Source organism: Ornithodoros turicata, chromosome 6, assembly GCF_037126465.1.
Source record: "Ornithodoros turicata isolate Travis chromosome 6, ASM3712646v1, whole genome shotgun sequence".
NCBI lineage: Eukaryota > Metazoa > Arthropoda > Arachnida > Ixodida > Argasidae > Ornithodoros > Ornithodoros turicata.
The window spans coordinates 27,614,735-27,632,845 of record NC_088206.1 but is presented as its reverse complement, the minus strand read 5'-3'; the positions used below and the strand labels follow the sequence as shown (position 1 = coordinate 27,632,845).

The following is an 18,111-nucleotide window of genomic DNA, read 5'->3' as shown; positions in this document are numbered from 1 at the left end:
TACACCCCAGAACAGAAAATGAAATTACACAAAATATCACTGCTCGCTAGGTCATCTATCGCCTGTGCTCAGTGAAGAAAAGAGACAGGCTGCGCACCTTGCCGTTTAAAAAATTCTACTTTTCAAGGGAATGGGGTTCTCATAATCTGGTACGGCTGGTGACGATGATATTCCGCAACCCGGAGAAAAACTGGTTCGCAGTGTGTCTACGAAGACCGGAAATAACGAAAGGATCTTGGTATGACTCAAGTATATTTCTAACAATACTCTATTCAATGTCCGTTGACGACATCCTCTTCGTTCACAATACTGTTTAGCAGTGAATAAAGAGATATGGGTATGCCTGTACCAGCAATGTGTAATCGAATAAGCTCGTGGGGGTCTGTGATATCTGGGAGGTACGATCATTTGGCTGTTCGCTGTTTAACCTGTAACGCAATTCCGATTTGCGTAACGCGCATGATTGGTCTTTCTTGCAAAAGACTTAGAAGGGCAGGCTAACTGGTGAAGCAAGACGAAAACCAATCCGGAGGAGACACACAGACGAAACGAGGGACAATCGATAATTTGTTGTAGTTATCTGTGTGTTTCCTCTCTCTCGGGGTTACTTTTCGTCTGGTCTCTCGGTTCCGGGTCCGGGGCAATCTCAGTCCTGTTTTCAGTCTGCGGGCCGGGCCGAAAAGTGGCGACACGTGTCAATCTCCAATCCCGGTACTCAAAAGAATGGGTTTATACACTTTGACTGTTCTTTTTCTTTCTTTTTTACCTGAAACTTCAATAACTTCTGAGATTAAGAGGAGGACCACGCACTTAATAATGTTCAAAATACCCCATAATGTTCAAGTGAGTAGAAAGGCAGGAAACTCAGCGAACCGGTGAGGACGAGGATATTTCCAACAGAGACTGTTTTTCCTCTGTTACAAATATCCGCGGCTCTCCTGAGTCTCGTACCGTAATATTAAAGTTTACTTAATAATAAGTTGCAATTGATGAGATAAAAGGCCTTCGTTAGGTTTACAAAGCCACTTATAATTACAGTGGCACGAAACGATCCAGGTTATACAGGTCACCAGGTATTCCTCAGGTTCTACTTCAGCTGCTCAACCATATCTACTAATACTATTTCAGTGGACTTTCTTTCCATAAATGCGTACTGCGAAAGGGAGACTATTTTTATTCAAAGTTACTGAATACTACTTAAAACAGTGTTCTCGACAATATTACTTAGGACTGAAAGCGGAGATGTTGGACGATAATCCAATAGCTAATAGCTGGAGTTGCGGGTTTCTCGGAATTAGTGGGGAAAAAAAATCGAAAACCAAAGCAATTCGGATTTATCTGAAAAACGACTCTGTGGGGCTACAGTAACCAAGAGCTCAGCAAGAAAAGTGATGCCCTGATGACGTGTTGATGGGTTTCGTTTCCGTTTGTGTCGAGATTGCCTCGAATCGGGGTTACCAACCCTCGCGACGCATAGGTGTGGCTCCTCTTCATGCAATGAGGAACAGACTTTAAATTAACAATGCGCGAAACATCCGTGTAATGCGGGTGAATTCCAGCCTTGACTGGAGGCACTTCGACATTGGAATCACGGAGCAGGGTAGGACGTTTACACCAGCTGGCTGCATCATTTTGTTTTCAACGAGCACAGTCACTAAACAGAGTACCCTGCTCCGTGATTCCAATGTCGAAGTGCCTCCAGTCAAGGCTGAAATTCACCCGCATTACACGGATGTTTCGCGCGTTGTTAATTTAAAGTATGTTCCTCATTGCATAGAGCCTATTGCATAGAGCCTAGGAACCTATAGAGCTATAGTGGTGTTGTGTTCAAGTTAATAACGAAAGAAAATCTGGTCCGTCAGCACTCAAAATATTATGTGACGCAGATAGGATGGCTGGACACAGAGAGGACATGCTCCCTCCTGCGCGAGATCACGTAATTCATCATACCCACTGCTTCCGTATTGGCTGCTGGCCGCATGACACTACGCTGTGGCAGAAAGTGCATCCACATACTGATGGCGCAGGTGGCGCTGCAGTAATTCTCCTGGCGCGCTCTTGCGTCTCCCCATATCTAACGGCGTATGTTGCTGACGGATTATAGTAGTGCTCAACTGAAGGACGAAAAGAAATGTAGCCCGTCGACCACATACGCCGTCGGAGATAAGGATACGTAATATCGCACCAGGAGAAATACTGCGGCTTCACCATGCGCAATCAGTAGGGGAGCACACTTTCTGCTGCAACGTAGTGTCGTCCGGCCAGTCTTAACAGGCCGACGAGCCGGAAGCAGAGGGATCCCGATGGATTACATTATCTGGCACAGGGAGAGAACGCGTCTCTCTGCGTCCAGCCATCCGACCTGCGGTGCAGTAATATTTTGAGAGCTGACGGACTAGATTTATTTTCCTTTTGTTGAACACGACTATATATTTCTTTTCCTTCTTAAGTCGAACACAACTATGGTGACTCCACTCGATATGAAGGCATTTTGAGCTAATAAATAATAATAATCGGAAGCACACTTTCACGATTTGAGGTTATTTCGGCCATTTCCCAGGTCTACCCGGGATACGTCAAGCGCCTAAGGTGTTTTCTTTTCCGGTTTTTCATTTTTCGTTGCTTCTCCTCCTCTTCGAAGTGGACAAGAGAGCACAAATGACAAACAATTTGTTTTCTTGAAAGAGCAGCTATAGCTGACGCAACGTGTTCGGTAAGACGCAAGCGTAAGCTGCCTTGCTGGATAAAGGTAAGGGATAGCGGGATTTCGAGATATTCACATCGTGAGGTAATCGTCATACAGGTCTATTGTGTGCAAGATCTGTCGCAGATACCTTCTCATTCTTTTTGTGTGCTGCTGTTTCATGGTGTCGGTTTTTTCAGAGTTAATATTGGAATTCCGGATATTGGTTGGATTGTAAACCACGAAATACTCAGAATTCCCGGGAAGTAATAATTCCGAAAAACACCTTCTCAATATACCAAAAAAATAATTGTCTTTATTACGTAGTGGGCAACAATTAGTTCATCAGCGTAATCATAATTTTGATTTACGTTGTTGACTTGTTTTTTACTTACACCGAGTTTAAACCGTTTTAAAACCGAGGATAAACACATCATTCTTACCCAAAAGAGGGCGTTGAGGTAAGCGGCATCTCGTCTTGGAAGTCGTGCTGGACCCTTGACGGCGTATGAGTAGATGTAACCACCATATGCTGCCTAACAAAAATGATGAGCATTTATTTCAGCATTTATGGTCTCTACGTACCTGCAGTCCATCGTAGAGGAACATAATGGACGCCGTCAGCAAAGTAACCAGAATAATCTGCGTGGTCGACTGTACCGTCGTATCTGCTGAAGCAACTGTTTCCAAGACTCGTGTCAGCTCCGCAATGTGCACAACTTATCTCTCACCTGACACAGCGCCATCCATACTATCGTAACAGGACTTGTTTGCTTCATCTGTAACGTCAACTCTTCTCATGAGCTGTTTAATTACTAAAGATGCTGCCAAAGCCACCACGGGAACCTGACAGAAAACAGAATTTGAAAGCCTCGTAATAAATATAAGAGTACGCGTACCATGAGCAAAGCCATGATCCAGAAGGCGTAGTCGATGTGTGTTTTTCTCTGCGCTTCTTCTAATGTGGCAGCAGGTAATGCTCCAGGGCCAAAGTCCGTGTCCAGCGGCTCAGAGCCATTGTCAATGAAGGCTGAGCAATCTTCATTCAGCAGAAATGGCTGAGCGATCATGGGGCTGACGAATGCACCTATGCCGTAGAAAAAGTGCAGGGCCTACGCTCGTTTTATAACAGGTTTCTGTGACGAAGGAAGAGTTTTGGCTACTCACTTGCAGAAAGGGCGAGACATCTCTTCCGTAGATGCGTATCATGTAGACGTTAGCTACTGTGTCAATGGCCCCCATGGAAAAGCCCATGAGTGCTAGCACCACGGCGAGCAACACAAGCGCCCGGCATAGGGGAATCAGCGCCATCGTCACCGTCATCACAGTCGTCCCCAACAGGAGCGTAACGTTGGCCGTCAACCTGACATGAAAAGAAACTGCACTTGAATCAATACAATACGTCATAGCCGGTTCTACACGTTCCCCTTCGTACGCAAGTTCTCCAAAATATGTCTACCATGCGTGGGACCACATGGGCGCAAGGATGCGCCACGAATATGTCATTCAAGGTCGGTAGAAGAGAATTGGTGTTTATTTCAAAACAAATTAGTTGACTTTGAGAGTACCTATACGTTCCTACTATATCCGTGAGTGTGTCGCATGCGGTAGCATGGTTCAATAACACATTAAAACGAAAAGAGATTGTACAAGAAAGCCAAACTTAGGAAAATGATCACGCGTGGAGTAGATATTACGCAGCTGAATCCGATTTTATGGTCAATATCCTTTCAGCTAAACGTTCGCCTTATCAGTATACACTACCTTCTATGCTGCGTGGTAACCCCAGGAAATTCTGGAACATAGTTGGGTCAAGTCAGTATGAAACATTACGCATTCATGATCCCTCTGGTGCTTCAGTAACCGACCAAGACTGTGCTATGGTACTGAACGATTACTTCACTTCCGTTTTCTCTGTTGATACTATTGCAAGTACCCCTTCCTCTAAGCTACCAGATCTCCCCGCCATATAGGTATCATCGACATAGCGTACTATGGTATCTTGAATTTAATTAATAACTTCAAGATCAGTTCATCCTGTGGACACGACGGTACAAACTCCAAGATGTTACAAATATAAAATCCATTAGCGCGGAATTTCTGCATCTTATCCTAACCCAGTCATTTGCTACAGGCGACATTGCTTCTGGTTGGCTAATCGGCAAGGTTATTCCAGTTCACAAGGCCTGGTGATAAGCTAAATCCATGTAATTATAGGCCAATTTCCCTCACCAGTATACCATGCAAGTTCTTCGAGCAGATTATCATCTCGCATGTTTTAAATTTTCTGGAAAGTAACACATTCTTTTTTAGATATCAGCGCGGTTTTCGCAGGGGATATTCGTACGAAATCCCGTTAGCCGGTTTAACCAACCATGCATTATCTAGTCTTGATTCTGGCTTACAGGTTGGCGCAGTCTTTTAGGACCTTGAGAAGGCCTTTGACAGGGTTTCTCACACTAAACTATTCGCCAAACTCTCACGTCTCAATATAGACCCGCTTATATTTGCATGAATAAAAAAAACTGGCAGATATAATGGCGCATAGTTCGCTCTGTTGAATGCGGCCCAGCAGCAACATCTTCTTGGTCGGCACCAGGGTGTTGTGCTTCGTAGGTGTTGAATGTTATGTCAATATTTTATGTCAACAAAGAAGATGAAGTCAAGGTCGCTTACCACGCGACAGAATCCCGTTCATTCTTAGATCAACCTTCGGCGAATAAACAGCTCATCTGCATCATTCGTTCATCATTGCATCATTCTGCCTACCGTTACCTATGCATGGCACAGGAGAAGGTGACATGCAAACACAGAAAGTTACAAAGCGACAGGCCTTGCGTAAAATTGCGCAGATATACCCACTGGGTTTCATCGTACCGTATCATCGTCACCTGAAAACTGATACTGCAATCCATCTGGAAAAGAGAGCTGGATTGCGACACGCCACTACACCAACTGACATCAATGGAAGATGGCGCGACTGGTACAGCCAACTGGACCCTCCTTACAGCTGTACAAATTCCACGGTATTATGGAACGATAGTCTCGGAGCAGGCAGCGGCAGAGTTGCATTTCTTCTCGGATGCAAGTCCTACTGCCTACGGGACGGTGGTCTATTTACGTCTCAAGTGTGGCTCGACGGCATACAGTACAGAGCTACTAATGGCAAAATCTAGGATTGCTCCCATCAAAGAGATGACACTCGCTTGACTAGAGCTCCTAGGAGCGTTGATGGCGTCACGCCTTTCAACGTACTTGAGGGACAACTTTGAACTGAAGACTGTGAATTACTTCTGGACTGGATCACTCTACACTGGATAAAGGGCGATCCAGTACGATGGATGAAATTTGTCTGCAATGGGGCAACTGAAATTCAGCGGAACGTTGGCAAGGAACACTGGCAATATGTGGTTAGCAATATGAACCCAGCCGACCTCTTAACCAGAGGTATAGCGCCGAGGCAATTACTGACCTCTCACCTGTGGTGGAAAGGACCGTCATGGTTACAAGCTTCACGTCATTCGTGGCCCTCACCGGACAGTTCATTTATAGTCGTGAGCTTAGAAGTGCACCACGTAGTGTTGCATTCGAATCAAGTGACAGCACATCCTGTAGTGGATGTGGGAAGATTCAGTAACGTAAAATTTCCTCTACCGGATAACCGCGTGGGTGCTGCGCTTTATGGCTAACGCAAGAAGAATGAATGTGCATGTAGGTTCGCTGTCAGCGGAGGAAGCCGAGAAAGCACAAAATTATTGGATCAGAATAGTACAAAGTTCGGCATTTACAGACGAGATCTGCTGTTTAACAAAGGGGAAGCCCATTCCCGAGTCATCCAAGCAGCAGGACCTCAGGCCATTCCTGGACGAGAACAACATTTTGAGAGTTGGCAGACGTCTGCATTCAAGCCAGCAGTCATTCGCAAGGCGTCATCCCATTCCCATTCCAGCACACTCCTACTACGGTGACCTTTTGATCTTGGCCTCACACCGCCAGGTACTGCATTCTGGGGTACGAGATACAATTGTCCAGGTCAGGGAAAGATTTTGGATAATCAAAACACGGCAACAAATCAAGTGAGTCATAAGGAATTGTACAACATGTAAGAAGAACGATTCTAGACACTTGACACAAGTGGATGCTCAACTGCTAGCTGAACGTACGAGGGGTGTTCAAGTCAAACCGGGACTTTCTGTCTTCTGAGTGCTCTGAATGGCTCGCGCTACTTCTTTTTCGTCATTTTCACACGCGACAAGCCTCCGCCTTCACCACGTGGTGGTCCAAAGTTTGTGCAAAACATAAGACACGTGCTGGACAAGATGGCCGATAACGAGGTGAGCGCGCACATCGAACAGCGAATTGTTATGAAGTTTCTCGTGAATGAAGGCGTAAAGTCATCTGAAATTCACAGAAGACTTCAGGCTCAGTATGGCCACGATACACTTAGCCGGAGCAAAACCTTGAGTGGTGGGAAAGGTTCCGAAACGGCCGTACATCAGTGCAGGACGATCCCGGCCGGGACGGCTCAGAGCCCAGTGTCAGAGTTCCTGAGAACATCAAACTTGTGGAGCGCGTGATCCTCAAGGTCCGACGGATAACATGTCTCGAAGTGGCTCGAAAGACTGACCTTTCTGTTGGAACGTTGAGCACTATCATTCATGAACACCTACAGTTTCGGAAAGCCGTGCCTCATCACCAAAGGAGTCCTCCTCCTACAGGACAATGCACGCCCGCATACCACACATATCACGACACGCACCTTACAGGAACTTGGCTGGGAGTTGCTGCAACATCCCCCTTACAGTCCAGACCTCGCCCCCAGCCAATTCCATCTCTTCAGTCCACTGAAGGCGTTCCTTGGGGGCCGCTACTTCAGCTGCGACGACGACGTCAAGAATCCGGTCCGATCATGGCTGCTACACGCCGGTAAGGATTTCTACGCTGCTGGCATCCAAGCCCTCGTGAAACGCTGGGACAAGCGCATTAGTGCAGCTGGAGATTACGTTGAAAAATAAGACTAATTTCTCGCCTCTAAGTTCTTTTTACTTTTGCGAAAAATGAAAAGTCCCGGTTTGACTTGAACGCCCCTCGTATAACAATGCATCACCCTTTTGAAGTCGTGGGCGTCGACTTCGCTGCACCTCTAACGCTGAAACGCAAAACGAAGTCGTACAAAAAGTGATATATTGTCCTGTTTACATGTGCCGTCGCCAGAGCCGTACATATCGAACTGTGTGAGGACATGTCAGCGAACAAGTTTCTACAGGCGTTTCGCAGATTCACAGCTCGTAGAGGAACTTGCCATAAAGTTTATAGCGATAACGCAAAGACTTTCAAGAGAGCAGCTACGGAGTGTAATGAGAGATCCCATCAATCAAGATTATGGATCCACCAGAGCAATCCAGTGGCGTTTTATAGCAGAGCGGGCTCCGTGGTGCGGTGGCTTCTATGAGCGGTTGACACGCTCGGTAAAATCCGCCATTCGGAAGACCCTATGAAGGACAATTGTAGATTTCGCAGAGATGGCAACACTACTCACTGAAGCGGAGGCCATGATTAACACCAGGCCGACTACGTACGTCTATAACGAACACACACAGCCCAAACCATTGACACCAGCAGACATGATAACTAGCATGACGAATAGCACATGCTTCAACAACATCGAGCCCTCTCGAAGATGCATTGCAGGATGCTGTCCAATCAACGGAGTTACTGAGGAGCACATAGAGGATCCGCCAACAGCACCCTGCATTGGTATGGGAAAGATGGCAGAAAGAATATCCTAGCGAGCTTCGTTCAGCACATCACTGAAAGGCTTAAAAGGGGCTGATGTGAGTGTCGGTGCTGTTGTTCCCAGTGAAGAACCGAACCGAACCAGGCTATAATGGAGAATGGGGGTCGTCGAAAAAGGTTTTAAAGAGCTCTGATGGAAAGATCAGAGTATGTTTGTTGAGTACGTCATCTCGGACCACGCTTAGAAGACCAGTGGAACATATCTATAAAATTGGATCCTCACATCAGTAGTAAGTACTGACCACGCTTATCCGGAAACGCTACAAGGCTTCTGGACGCCATTAATTAGCAATTAGAGCTAATTGGGACCCCCCACATTAATCAGCATCATCCAATGAGTCATCACACTAATTGGGGAGCGTCTAACTAGTGTCCAGACCACCCTGTGCGTTTCCGGATAAACGTGGTCATAAAAAATAAAAAAAAATAGATAGAGATAGAGTGGAGAGAAGGAGTTTAGTTGAAGATCAACGACGCCATCTTGAAGGAAGCGGCCCGGAAAGGCCGCTGACCATCGCCGGGCGACGGAGCACAGAGGCAGGTTGCAAAGCATCCCAGCTATGACCACAAGTTCCGGACATCCTGTGACGTCAGCTGTGACGTCATCATGGCATGTCTGGGCAAGTTAGGACAGCTCTGGGCATGCAAGGAGAAAAACACTCGTAATACAGAGGCTGGGAAAGCAAGAGTATGCAAACCATCAATAGCTAACAAGAAAAAACAATTAGTTACACAACAAATGAGCCCACCAGAACAGGAGCGCAGAACCATGCGACTGCTCCATCCGAGAGGCAGGCAGAGAACTGACTCGTAATGGTTTTTTTCTCCTGTATAAAGCCCCACAGCTGCACCCCCTAGCGGTTACTTTCTCAACTAATCTCACAACAAAATTATTAAGAATCACGCCAGCGCTACTCCCGGTCCCAAGGCAGAAGAAGATAGAAAATGGCGGGGATGCCCGGACAACAGCAACCAGCACCCGACGTGCACGGGCACGAAAATCGCAAACAAAGCGGGAACAAAGTTGGCGAAAGCATTAGTTACACAACAAATCACCTCACCACAGCAGGAGCGCAGACCGATGCGACTGCTCTCCGTGACAACCAGCCAGAAACTGAGCGAGCGCGGGGAGCGCACGTCTGCTTTCCGCGACAGCCGGAGAGAAACTGACTGGGGCGCCGCTCCGCGGCCGCTACGCATACGCGCTCCTAGCGCCCTCTGGGGCGACTACCTCTGAGAGGCTAAGAGTGAAGAGCATTCCTGCGCCCCCTGCTGGCCATTCTCATTGGTCGTGAGGCTAAGAGAGAAAAGCATTCCTGCGCCCACTGCTGGCCGTTCTCATTGGTCGTGACGTCATCCTATTGTCTCAGGGCTACCCTGTTTTTTTCCACAAATGCTCCTTTGGTCAATCTACAATGAAGCCACAGTATGACGTCATCATGCAGCTGCGTGGCTCAAGGACGCGTACGCTTTAGACAGGGGACATATTATTTATTGAATCACTATCCCAAGATTATTTCCTTTATTATTCTATACCAACTGAATAGGAAACTATTGCAGAAGAGCACCATGCATGAAAGCTGATCGTAGGAATTCCAAAGTCTTACTAAATGAGACTTGCAAAAGAACAAAATATCCTAACACGTAACTCCATCAACGGCAAATAAGAGGACTAGGTACTCAACAAATCAACACAGAGTACGGGTAAACAGGAGCGCAGAACTCAGGGCAGCACTATCGTCAAGACAACAATGTTCCTTGTCAAAAGAGAAAAATTACAAAACGTCAACACAGGAAAGCATGCATATCGGGGCATGTCAGAACACGTCAGCACAAATTGTACGACTGCTGGGCAACAGAGGAAAACAAACACTTGAACAGAGTGAAAAAGACACTCACCATCATTTTTCCCGTTCACAGCATTCCCTCATTGTAAATCCGCTCATCACAAAATCCACCTGCATCGTCGAACTCCATTCACCAGTGACGAACCACACATCCGCACCCCATCAGAGGCAGACAGAACCCCACCGAAGCTACGCTCTTCTACTGACGGCCAACGCCAGGAGCAGAATTTGCGTGTCGAGACCCGTCAGTGTCCAAGAGAGAAGTGAATCCTTGCGCCCCCTGCAGGCCGTTCTCATTGGTCGTGACGTCATCCTATTGTCTCAGGGCTACACAGTTTTTTTCCACTAATGCTCCTCTAGACAAGGTCAACCTGAAACAATAGTCTCTCGGTATGCGGTCATCATGCAGGTGCGTGGCTCAAGGACGCGTACGCTCTAGACAGGGCACCTGTTATTTATTGAATCACTATCCCTAGATTATTTCCTTTATTCTACTATAATGATTGCGTAGGGAACTATTGCAGAAAAACACCATAGACAAGAGGAGATTGTAGCATTTCATTCCCAAAGTCTTACTGTACAGGAAAAAAAAAAAATGGTTCAGCAAGACATAAAGTCACACACCTGTCCCCCTCGCGGTTACTCTCTGAACTAAATGAATCGCAAAAGTATTAAGAATAGCTCTACTCCCATTCAAGGCAGCACTATCGTCAAGAATATGCCTTGTACAAAAAGAAAAAGCTACATGCAGAAGGAAAGCATGTCAGAACAGGCCCAGGCATGTCAGCGCATGTTTGTCAGACAACAAGGGGGGAAAAAGCGAAAAGAAACAAAGAAGAAAACCAATATCAAACTATTTCTAAGCACACACACTCCTCTTATTCAAAAACAGTGCTCATCATAAATCTGTCCAGGGGAATACACACCATTTTGCTACACTTTTTTCCAGTAACGGTCAATGCATTGCTACAGACTGCGTGACGTCATCACATCCTGTCCGAAGAAGAAGACAGCGGCAAAGACTCCTATTAATTATTGAATCGCAAGAGTATTTCCTTTGTCCTACTCTTAATGACATTCATTCTCTCATTAACATTCAACAAAAAAGCACCCTGCATATTAACGATTTTCACCCCAAAGGCTCATCATGGTCATTAGAATTACAGTAAACTACCACTGCTCTTTAAAATAATAAGTGAGTCCACTCCACATCACCTCCAGCCCCACCCGAGAGCCAGGCAGATAATTGAATAATGATGCTTTGTTCCTCCTGAATAAAGTCACACACCTGTCCCCCTCGCGGTTATACTCTCTGAACTAAATGAATCGCAAAAGTATTAAGAATAGCACTATTCCCATTCAAGGCAGCACTATCGTCAAGAATGTTTCTCTTCAAAAAGGAAAAATCTACATCTAGAAGGAAAGCATGTCAGAACAAGCCCAGGCATGTCAGCGCATGTTTGTCAGACAACAAGGGGGAAAAAGCGAAAAGAAACAAAGAAGGAAACCAGCATCAAACTATTTCCAAGCACACGCACTCCTCTTGTTCAAAAACAGTGCACATCATAAATCCGTCCAGGGGAATACACACCATTTTTCTATTGCTACACTTTTTTTCCAGTGACGGTCAATGCATTGCTACAGACTGCGTGACGTCATCACATCCTGTCTGAAGAAGAAGACAGCGGCAAAGACTCCTATTAATTATTGAATCGCAAGATTATTTCCTTTGTCCTACTCTTAATGACATTGATTCTCTCATTAAAATTCAACAAAAAAGCACCCCGCATATTAACGATTTTCACCCCAGAGGCTCATCATGGTCATTAGAATTACAGTAAACTGCCACTACTCTTTTAAAATAATAAGTGAGACCACTCAACATCACCTCCAGGCTTATGTAATACGTGACCCTTTCTATGCTCATACATTCGTTGTCTGAGGCTACACCCGCGAGCAAAAAAGGCGCGGAAGCCGGGTGGGCAAAGTTCCATTCGCGCATTGCGAGCATAAAGGCGGGAAAGGCTGCGAGCAAAGTTCTATTCGCGCATTCCAAAGCACAAGACAGAACGCCTTTACGGGAACGCGATAGCATTCCTATACTATATTAATGATTATTGCATTGCAGTTTAGAAATACTACTACAAAACTATAATTTTAGGAGTCCATTAAAATTCTACTTCCTATGGAAACTATAATTACCCTATTACTTGGATCGCTATTAATGAAGCGCTCCAATTTTTTTCTCTCTTCCCATTTCAGCCTTGTCATGCAGGGAAGCAGACTCACATCCAAAATAATTAATTTACACTGAGGATGCCGTGCTTCAGGAATTCCTATCCTGCGCTCAGATGCAAGCATTTCTTTACGGAAACCTTTAACAGCTGACTTCCTCAACATGTCGAACACCCAACAAAATCAAACAAACAATCAGAGAAACCCTCTTCTCAGCTGTACCATGCGACTGTCTTCTTCGTAAAATCGGTGATCTGAGGAAGAGAGCAGCGAAAAATTGCGCGCACTTGTGCTTGACTTAAAAACCTGAAGCATATGCCAATAAACCAAGAAAAAGACACTCATGTCTGGTATCTGATAGTGCCACATACACAGACGCATTGTCGCAAAGAAAGCACAGGACAGGGATACACAAATTTCCTTAGGTGAGCAGGGAAAAGGCTTAAGACATCAGGAATAATAGCAGAGTCACTGGACATCGCTACGCGGCTAACACAAGATAACAACAACAAGATAATAGCGGCGGGTAAAATTGCAACACTGCTAAACAAGCCCCAACATGCCATCATGTCGTCGCAAACCAGGAAAAAGAAGCACGCGCGCGCACACAGCAGCTCAGGAATGCACAAGGAGAGGTGCTTTATAGGAATTTCTGCTCCACACACTCAGATACCAGCATTTCTGCACATGAACTTCACTGCATAGCACGCTCCTAGCCAACCATTATCTCTAATGATATCGTTATCTGCCCTGATTTGTTGAAAACACCGGGCGTACGCCTTTTCTGTGACAATTATGAACAGCATAAGTGTCACAGAAATGGCGTACGCCCCCCGTTTTCAACAAATCAGGGCAGATAACGATATCATTCGAGATAATGGTTGGCTAGGAGCGTGCTATGAGGTGAAGTTCATGTGCAGAAATGCTGGTATCTGAGTGTGTGGAGTAGAAATTCCTATAAAGCACCTCTCCTTGTGCATTCCTGAGCTGCTGTGTGCGCGCGCGTGCTTCTTTTTCCTGGTTTGCGACGACATGATGGCATGTTGGGGCTTGTTTAGCAGTGTTGCAATTTTACCCGCCGCTATTATCTTGTTGTTGTTATCTTGTGTTAGCCGCGTAGCGATGTCCAGTGACTCTGCTATTATTCCTGATGTCTTAAGCCTTTTCCCTGCTCACCTAAGGAAATTTGTGTATCCCTGTCCTGTGCTTTCTTTGCGACAATGCGTCTGTGTATGTGGCACTATCAGATACCAGACATGAGTGTCTTTTTCTTGGTTTATTGGCATATGCTTCAGGTTTTTAAGTCAAGCACAAGTGCACGCAATTTTTCGCTGCTCTCTTCCTCAGATCACCGATTTTACGAAGAAGACAGTCGCATGGTACAGCTGAGAAGAGGGTTTCTCTGATTGTTTGTTTGATTTTGTTGGGTGTTCGACATGTTGAGGAAGTCAGCTGTTAAAGGTTTCCGTAAAGAAATGCTTGCATCTGAGCGCAGGATAGGAATTCCTGAAGCACGGCATCCTCAGTGTAAATTAATTATTTTGGATGTGAGTCTGCTTCCCTGCATGACAAGGCTGAAATGGGAAGAGAGAAAAAAATTGGAGCGCTTCATTAATAGCGATCCAAGTAATAGGGTAATTATAGTTTCCATAGGAAGTAGAATTTTAATGGACTCCTAAAATTATAGTTTTGTAGTAGTATTTCTAAACTGCAATGCAATAATCATTAATATAGTATAGGAATGCTATCGCGTTCCCGTAAAGGCGTTCTGTCTTGTGCTTTGGAATGCGCGAATAGAACTTTGCTCGCAGCCTTTCCCGCCTTTATGCTCGCAATGCGCGAATGGAACTTTGCCCACCCGGCTTCCGCGCCTTTTTTGCTCGCGGGTGTAGCCTCAGACAACGAATGTATGAGCATAGAAAGGGTCACGTATTACATAAGCCTGGAGGTGATGTTGAGTGGTCTCACTTATTATTTTAAAAGAGTAGTGGCAGTTTACTGTAATTCTAATGACCATGATGAGCCTCTGGGGTGAAAATCGTTAATATGCGGGGTGCTTTTTTGTTGAATTTTAATGAGAGAATCAATGTCATTAAGAGTAGGACAAAGGAAATAATCTTGCGATTCAATAATTAATAGGAGTCTTTGCCGCTGTCTTCTTCTTCAGACAGGATGTGATGACGTCACGCAGTCTGTAGCAATGCATTGACCGTCACTGGAAAAAAAGTGTAGCAATAGAAAAATGGTGTGTATTCCCCTGGACGGATTTATGATGTGCACTGTTTTTGAACAAGAGGAGTGCGTGTGCTTGGAAATAGTTTGATGCTGGTTTCCTTCTTTGTTTCTTTTCGCTTTTTCCCCCTTGTTGTCTGACAAACATGCACTGACATGCCTGGGCTTGTTCTGACATGCTTTCCTTCTAGATGTAGATTTTTCCTTTTTGAAGAGAAACATTCTTGACGATAGTGCTGCCTTGAATGGGAATAGTGCTATTCTTAATACTTTTGCGATTCATTTAGTTCAGAGAGTATAACCGCGAGGGGGACAGGTGTGTGACTTTATTCAGGAGGAACAAAGCATCATTATTCAATTATCTGCCTGGCTCTCGGGTGGGGCTGGAGGTGATGTGGAGTGGACTCACTTATTATTTTAAAGAGCAGTGGTAGTTTACTGTAATTCTAATGACCATGATGAGCCTTTGGGGTGAAAATCGTTAATATGCAGGGTGCTTTTTTGTTGAATTTTAATGAGAGAATGAATGTCATTAAGAGTAGGACAAAGGAAATACTCTTGCGATTCAATAATTAATAGGAGTCTTTGCCGCTGTCTTCTTCTTCGGACAGGATGTGATGACGTCACGCAGTCTGTAGCAATGCATTGACCGTTACTGGAAAAAAGTGTAGCAAAATGGTGTGTATTCCCCTGGACAGATTTATGATGAGCACTGTTTTTGAATAAGAGGAGTGTGTGTGCTTAGAAATAGTTTGATATTGGTTTTCTTCTTTGTTTCTTTTCGCTTTTTCCCCCCTTGTTGTCTGACAAACATGCGCTGACATGCCTGGGCCTGTTCTGACATGCTTTCCTTCTGCATGTAGTTTTTTTCTTTTTGTACAAGGCATATTCTTGACGATAGTGCTGCCTCGAATGGGAGTAGAGCTATTCTTAATACTTTTTGCGATTCATTTAGTTCAGAGAGTAACCGCGAGGGGGACAGGTGTGTGACTTTATGTCTTGCTGAACCATTTTTTTTTTTTTTTCCTGTACAGTAAGACTTTGGGAATGAAATGCTACAATCTCCTCTTGTCTATGGTGTTTTTCTGCAATAGTTCCCTACGCAATCATTATAGTAGAATAAAGGAAATAATCTAGGGATAGTGATTCAATAAATAACAGGTGCCCTGTCTAGAGCGTACGCGTCCTTGAGCCACGCACCTGCATGATGACCGCATACCGAGAGACTATTGTTTCAGGTTGACCTTGTCTAGAGGAGCATTAGTGGAAAAAAACTGTGTAGCCCTGAGACAATAGGATGACGTCACGACCAATGAGAACGGCCTGCAGGGGGCGCAAGGATTCACTTCTCTCTTGGACACTGACGGGTCTCGACACGCAAATTCTGCTCCTGGCGTTGGCCGTCAGTAGAAGAGCGTAGCTTCGGTGGGGTTCTGTCTGCCTCTGATGGGGTGCGGATGTGTGGTTCGTCACTGGTGAATGGAGTTCGACGATGCAGGTGGATTTTGTGATGAGCGGATTTACAATGAGGGAATGCTGTGAACGGGAAAAATGATGGTGAGTGTCTTTTTCACTCTGTTCAAGTGTTTGTTTTCCTCTGTTGCCCAGCAGTCGTACAATTTGTGCTGACGTGTTCTGACATGCCCCGATATGCATGCTTTCCTGTGTTGACGTTTTGTAATTTTTCTCTTTTGACAAGGAACATTGTTGTCTTGACGATAGTGCTGCCCTGAGTTCTGCGCTCCTGTTTACCCGTACTCTGTGTTGATTTGTTGAGTACCTAGTCCTCTTATTTGCCGTTGATGGAGTTACGTGTTAGGATATTTTGTTCTTTTGCAAGTCTCATTTAGTAAGACTTTGGAATTCCTACGATCAGCTTTCATGCATGGTGCTCTTCTGCAATAGTTTCCTATTCAGTTGGTATAGAATAATAAAGGAAATAATCTTGGGATAGTGATTCAATAAATAATATGTCCCCTGTCTAAAGCGTACGCGTCCTTGAGCCACGCAGCTGCATGATGACGTCATACTGTGGCTTCATTGTAGATTGACCAAAGGAGCATTTGTGGAAAAAAACAGGGTAGCCCTGAGACAATAGGATGACGTCACGACCAATGAGAACGGCCAGCAGTGGGCGCAGGAATGCTTTTCTCTCTTAGCCTCACGACCAATGAGAATGGCCAGCAGGGGGCGCAGGAATGCTCTTCACTCTTAGCCTCTCAGAGGTAGTCGCCCCAGAGGGCGCTAGGAGCGCGTATGCGTAGCGGCCGCGGAGCGGCGCCCCAGTCAGTTTCTCTCCGGCTGTCGCGGAAAGCAGACGTGCGCTCCCCGCGCTCGCTCAGTTTCTGGCTGGTTGTCACGGAGAGCAGTCGCATCGGTCTGCGCTCCTGCTGTGGTGAGGTGATTTGTTGTGTAACTAATGCTTTCGCCAACTTTGTTCCCGCTTTGTTTGCGATTTTCGTGCCCGTGCACGTCGGGTGCTGGTTGCTGTTGTCCGGGCATCCCCGCCGTTTTCTATCTTCTTCTGCCTTGGGACCGGGAGTAGCGCTGGCGTGATTCTTAATAATTTTGTTGTGAGATTAGTTGAGAAAGTAACCGCTAGGGGGTGCAGCTGTGGGGCTTTATACAGAAGAAAAAAACCATTACGAGTCAGTTCTCTGCCTGCCTCTCGGATGGAGCAGTCGCATGGTTCTGCGCTCCTGTTCTGGTGGGCTCATTTGTTGTGTAACTAATTGTTTTTTCTTGTTAGCTATTGATGGTTTGCATACTCTTGCTTTCCCAGCCTCTGTATTACGAGTGTTTTTCTCCTTGCATGCACAGAGCTGTCCTAACTTGCCCAGACATGCCATGATGACGTCACAGCTGACGTCACAGGATGTCCGGAACTTGTGGTCATAGCTGGGATGCTTTGCAACCTGCCTCTGTGCTCCGTCGCCCGGCGATGGTCAGCGGCCTTTCCGGGCCGCTTCCTTCAAGATGGCGTCGTTGATCTTCAACTAAACTCCTTCTCTCCACTCTATCTCTATCTATTTTTTTTATTTTTTATGACCACGTTTATCCGGAAACGCACAGGGTGGTCTGGACACTAGTTAGACGCTCCCCAATTAGTGTGATGACTCATTGGATGATGCTGATTAATGTGGGGGGTCCCAATTAGCTCTAATTGCTAATTAATGGCGTCCAGAAGCCTTGTAGCGTTTCCGGATAAGCGTGGTCAGTACTTACTACTCACATCTACAACGCCCAACCGATTCTGCTTCTTCGCGGGTGGCAAACTGTTATGTCAATATTTTATGTCAACAAAGAAGATGAAGTCAA

The 18,111-nt window shown here is 45.6% G+C and overlaps 1 protein-coding gene across 1 annotated transcript in view; it reads right to left on the bottom strand.

The window, feature by feature from the left end:
* LOC135396485 (major facilitator superfamily domain-containing protein 4A-like) overlaps window positions 1–18,111 on the bottom strand; it is a 184,948-nt gene that overhangs the window by 7,748 nt on the left and 159,089 nt on the right. Inside the window, exons 2-6 of the mRNA XM_064627480.1 lie at window positions 3,851–4,046; window positions 3,583–3,795; window positions 3,415–3,529; window positions 3,269–3,363; window positions 3,127–3,219 (exon numbers count right to left, since the gene is read on the bottom strand). Of these exons, the coding sequence (XP_064483550.1) occupies window positions 3,127–3,219; window positions 3,269–3,363; window positions 3,415–3,529; window positions 3,583–3,795; window positions 3,851–4,046 (712 nt within the window). The remainder of the gene's footprint in view (window positions 1–3,126; window positions 3,220–3,268; window positions 3,364–3,414; window positions 3,530–3,582; window positions 3,796–3,850; window positions 4,047–18,111) is intronic.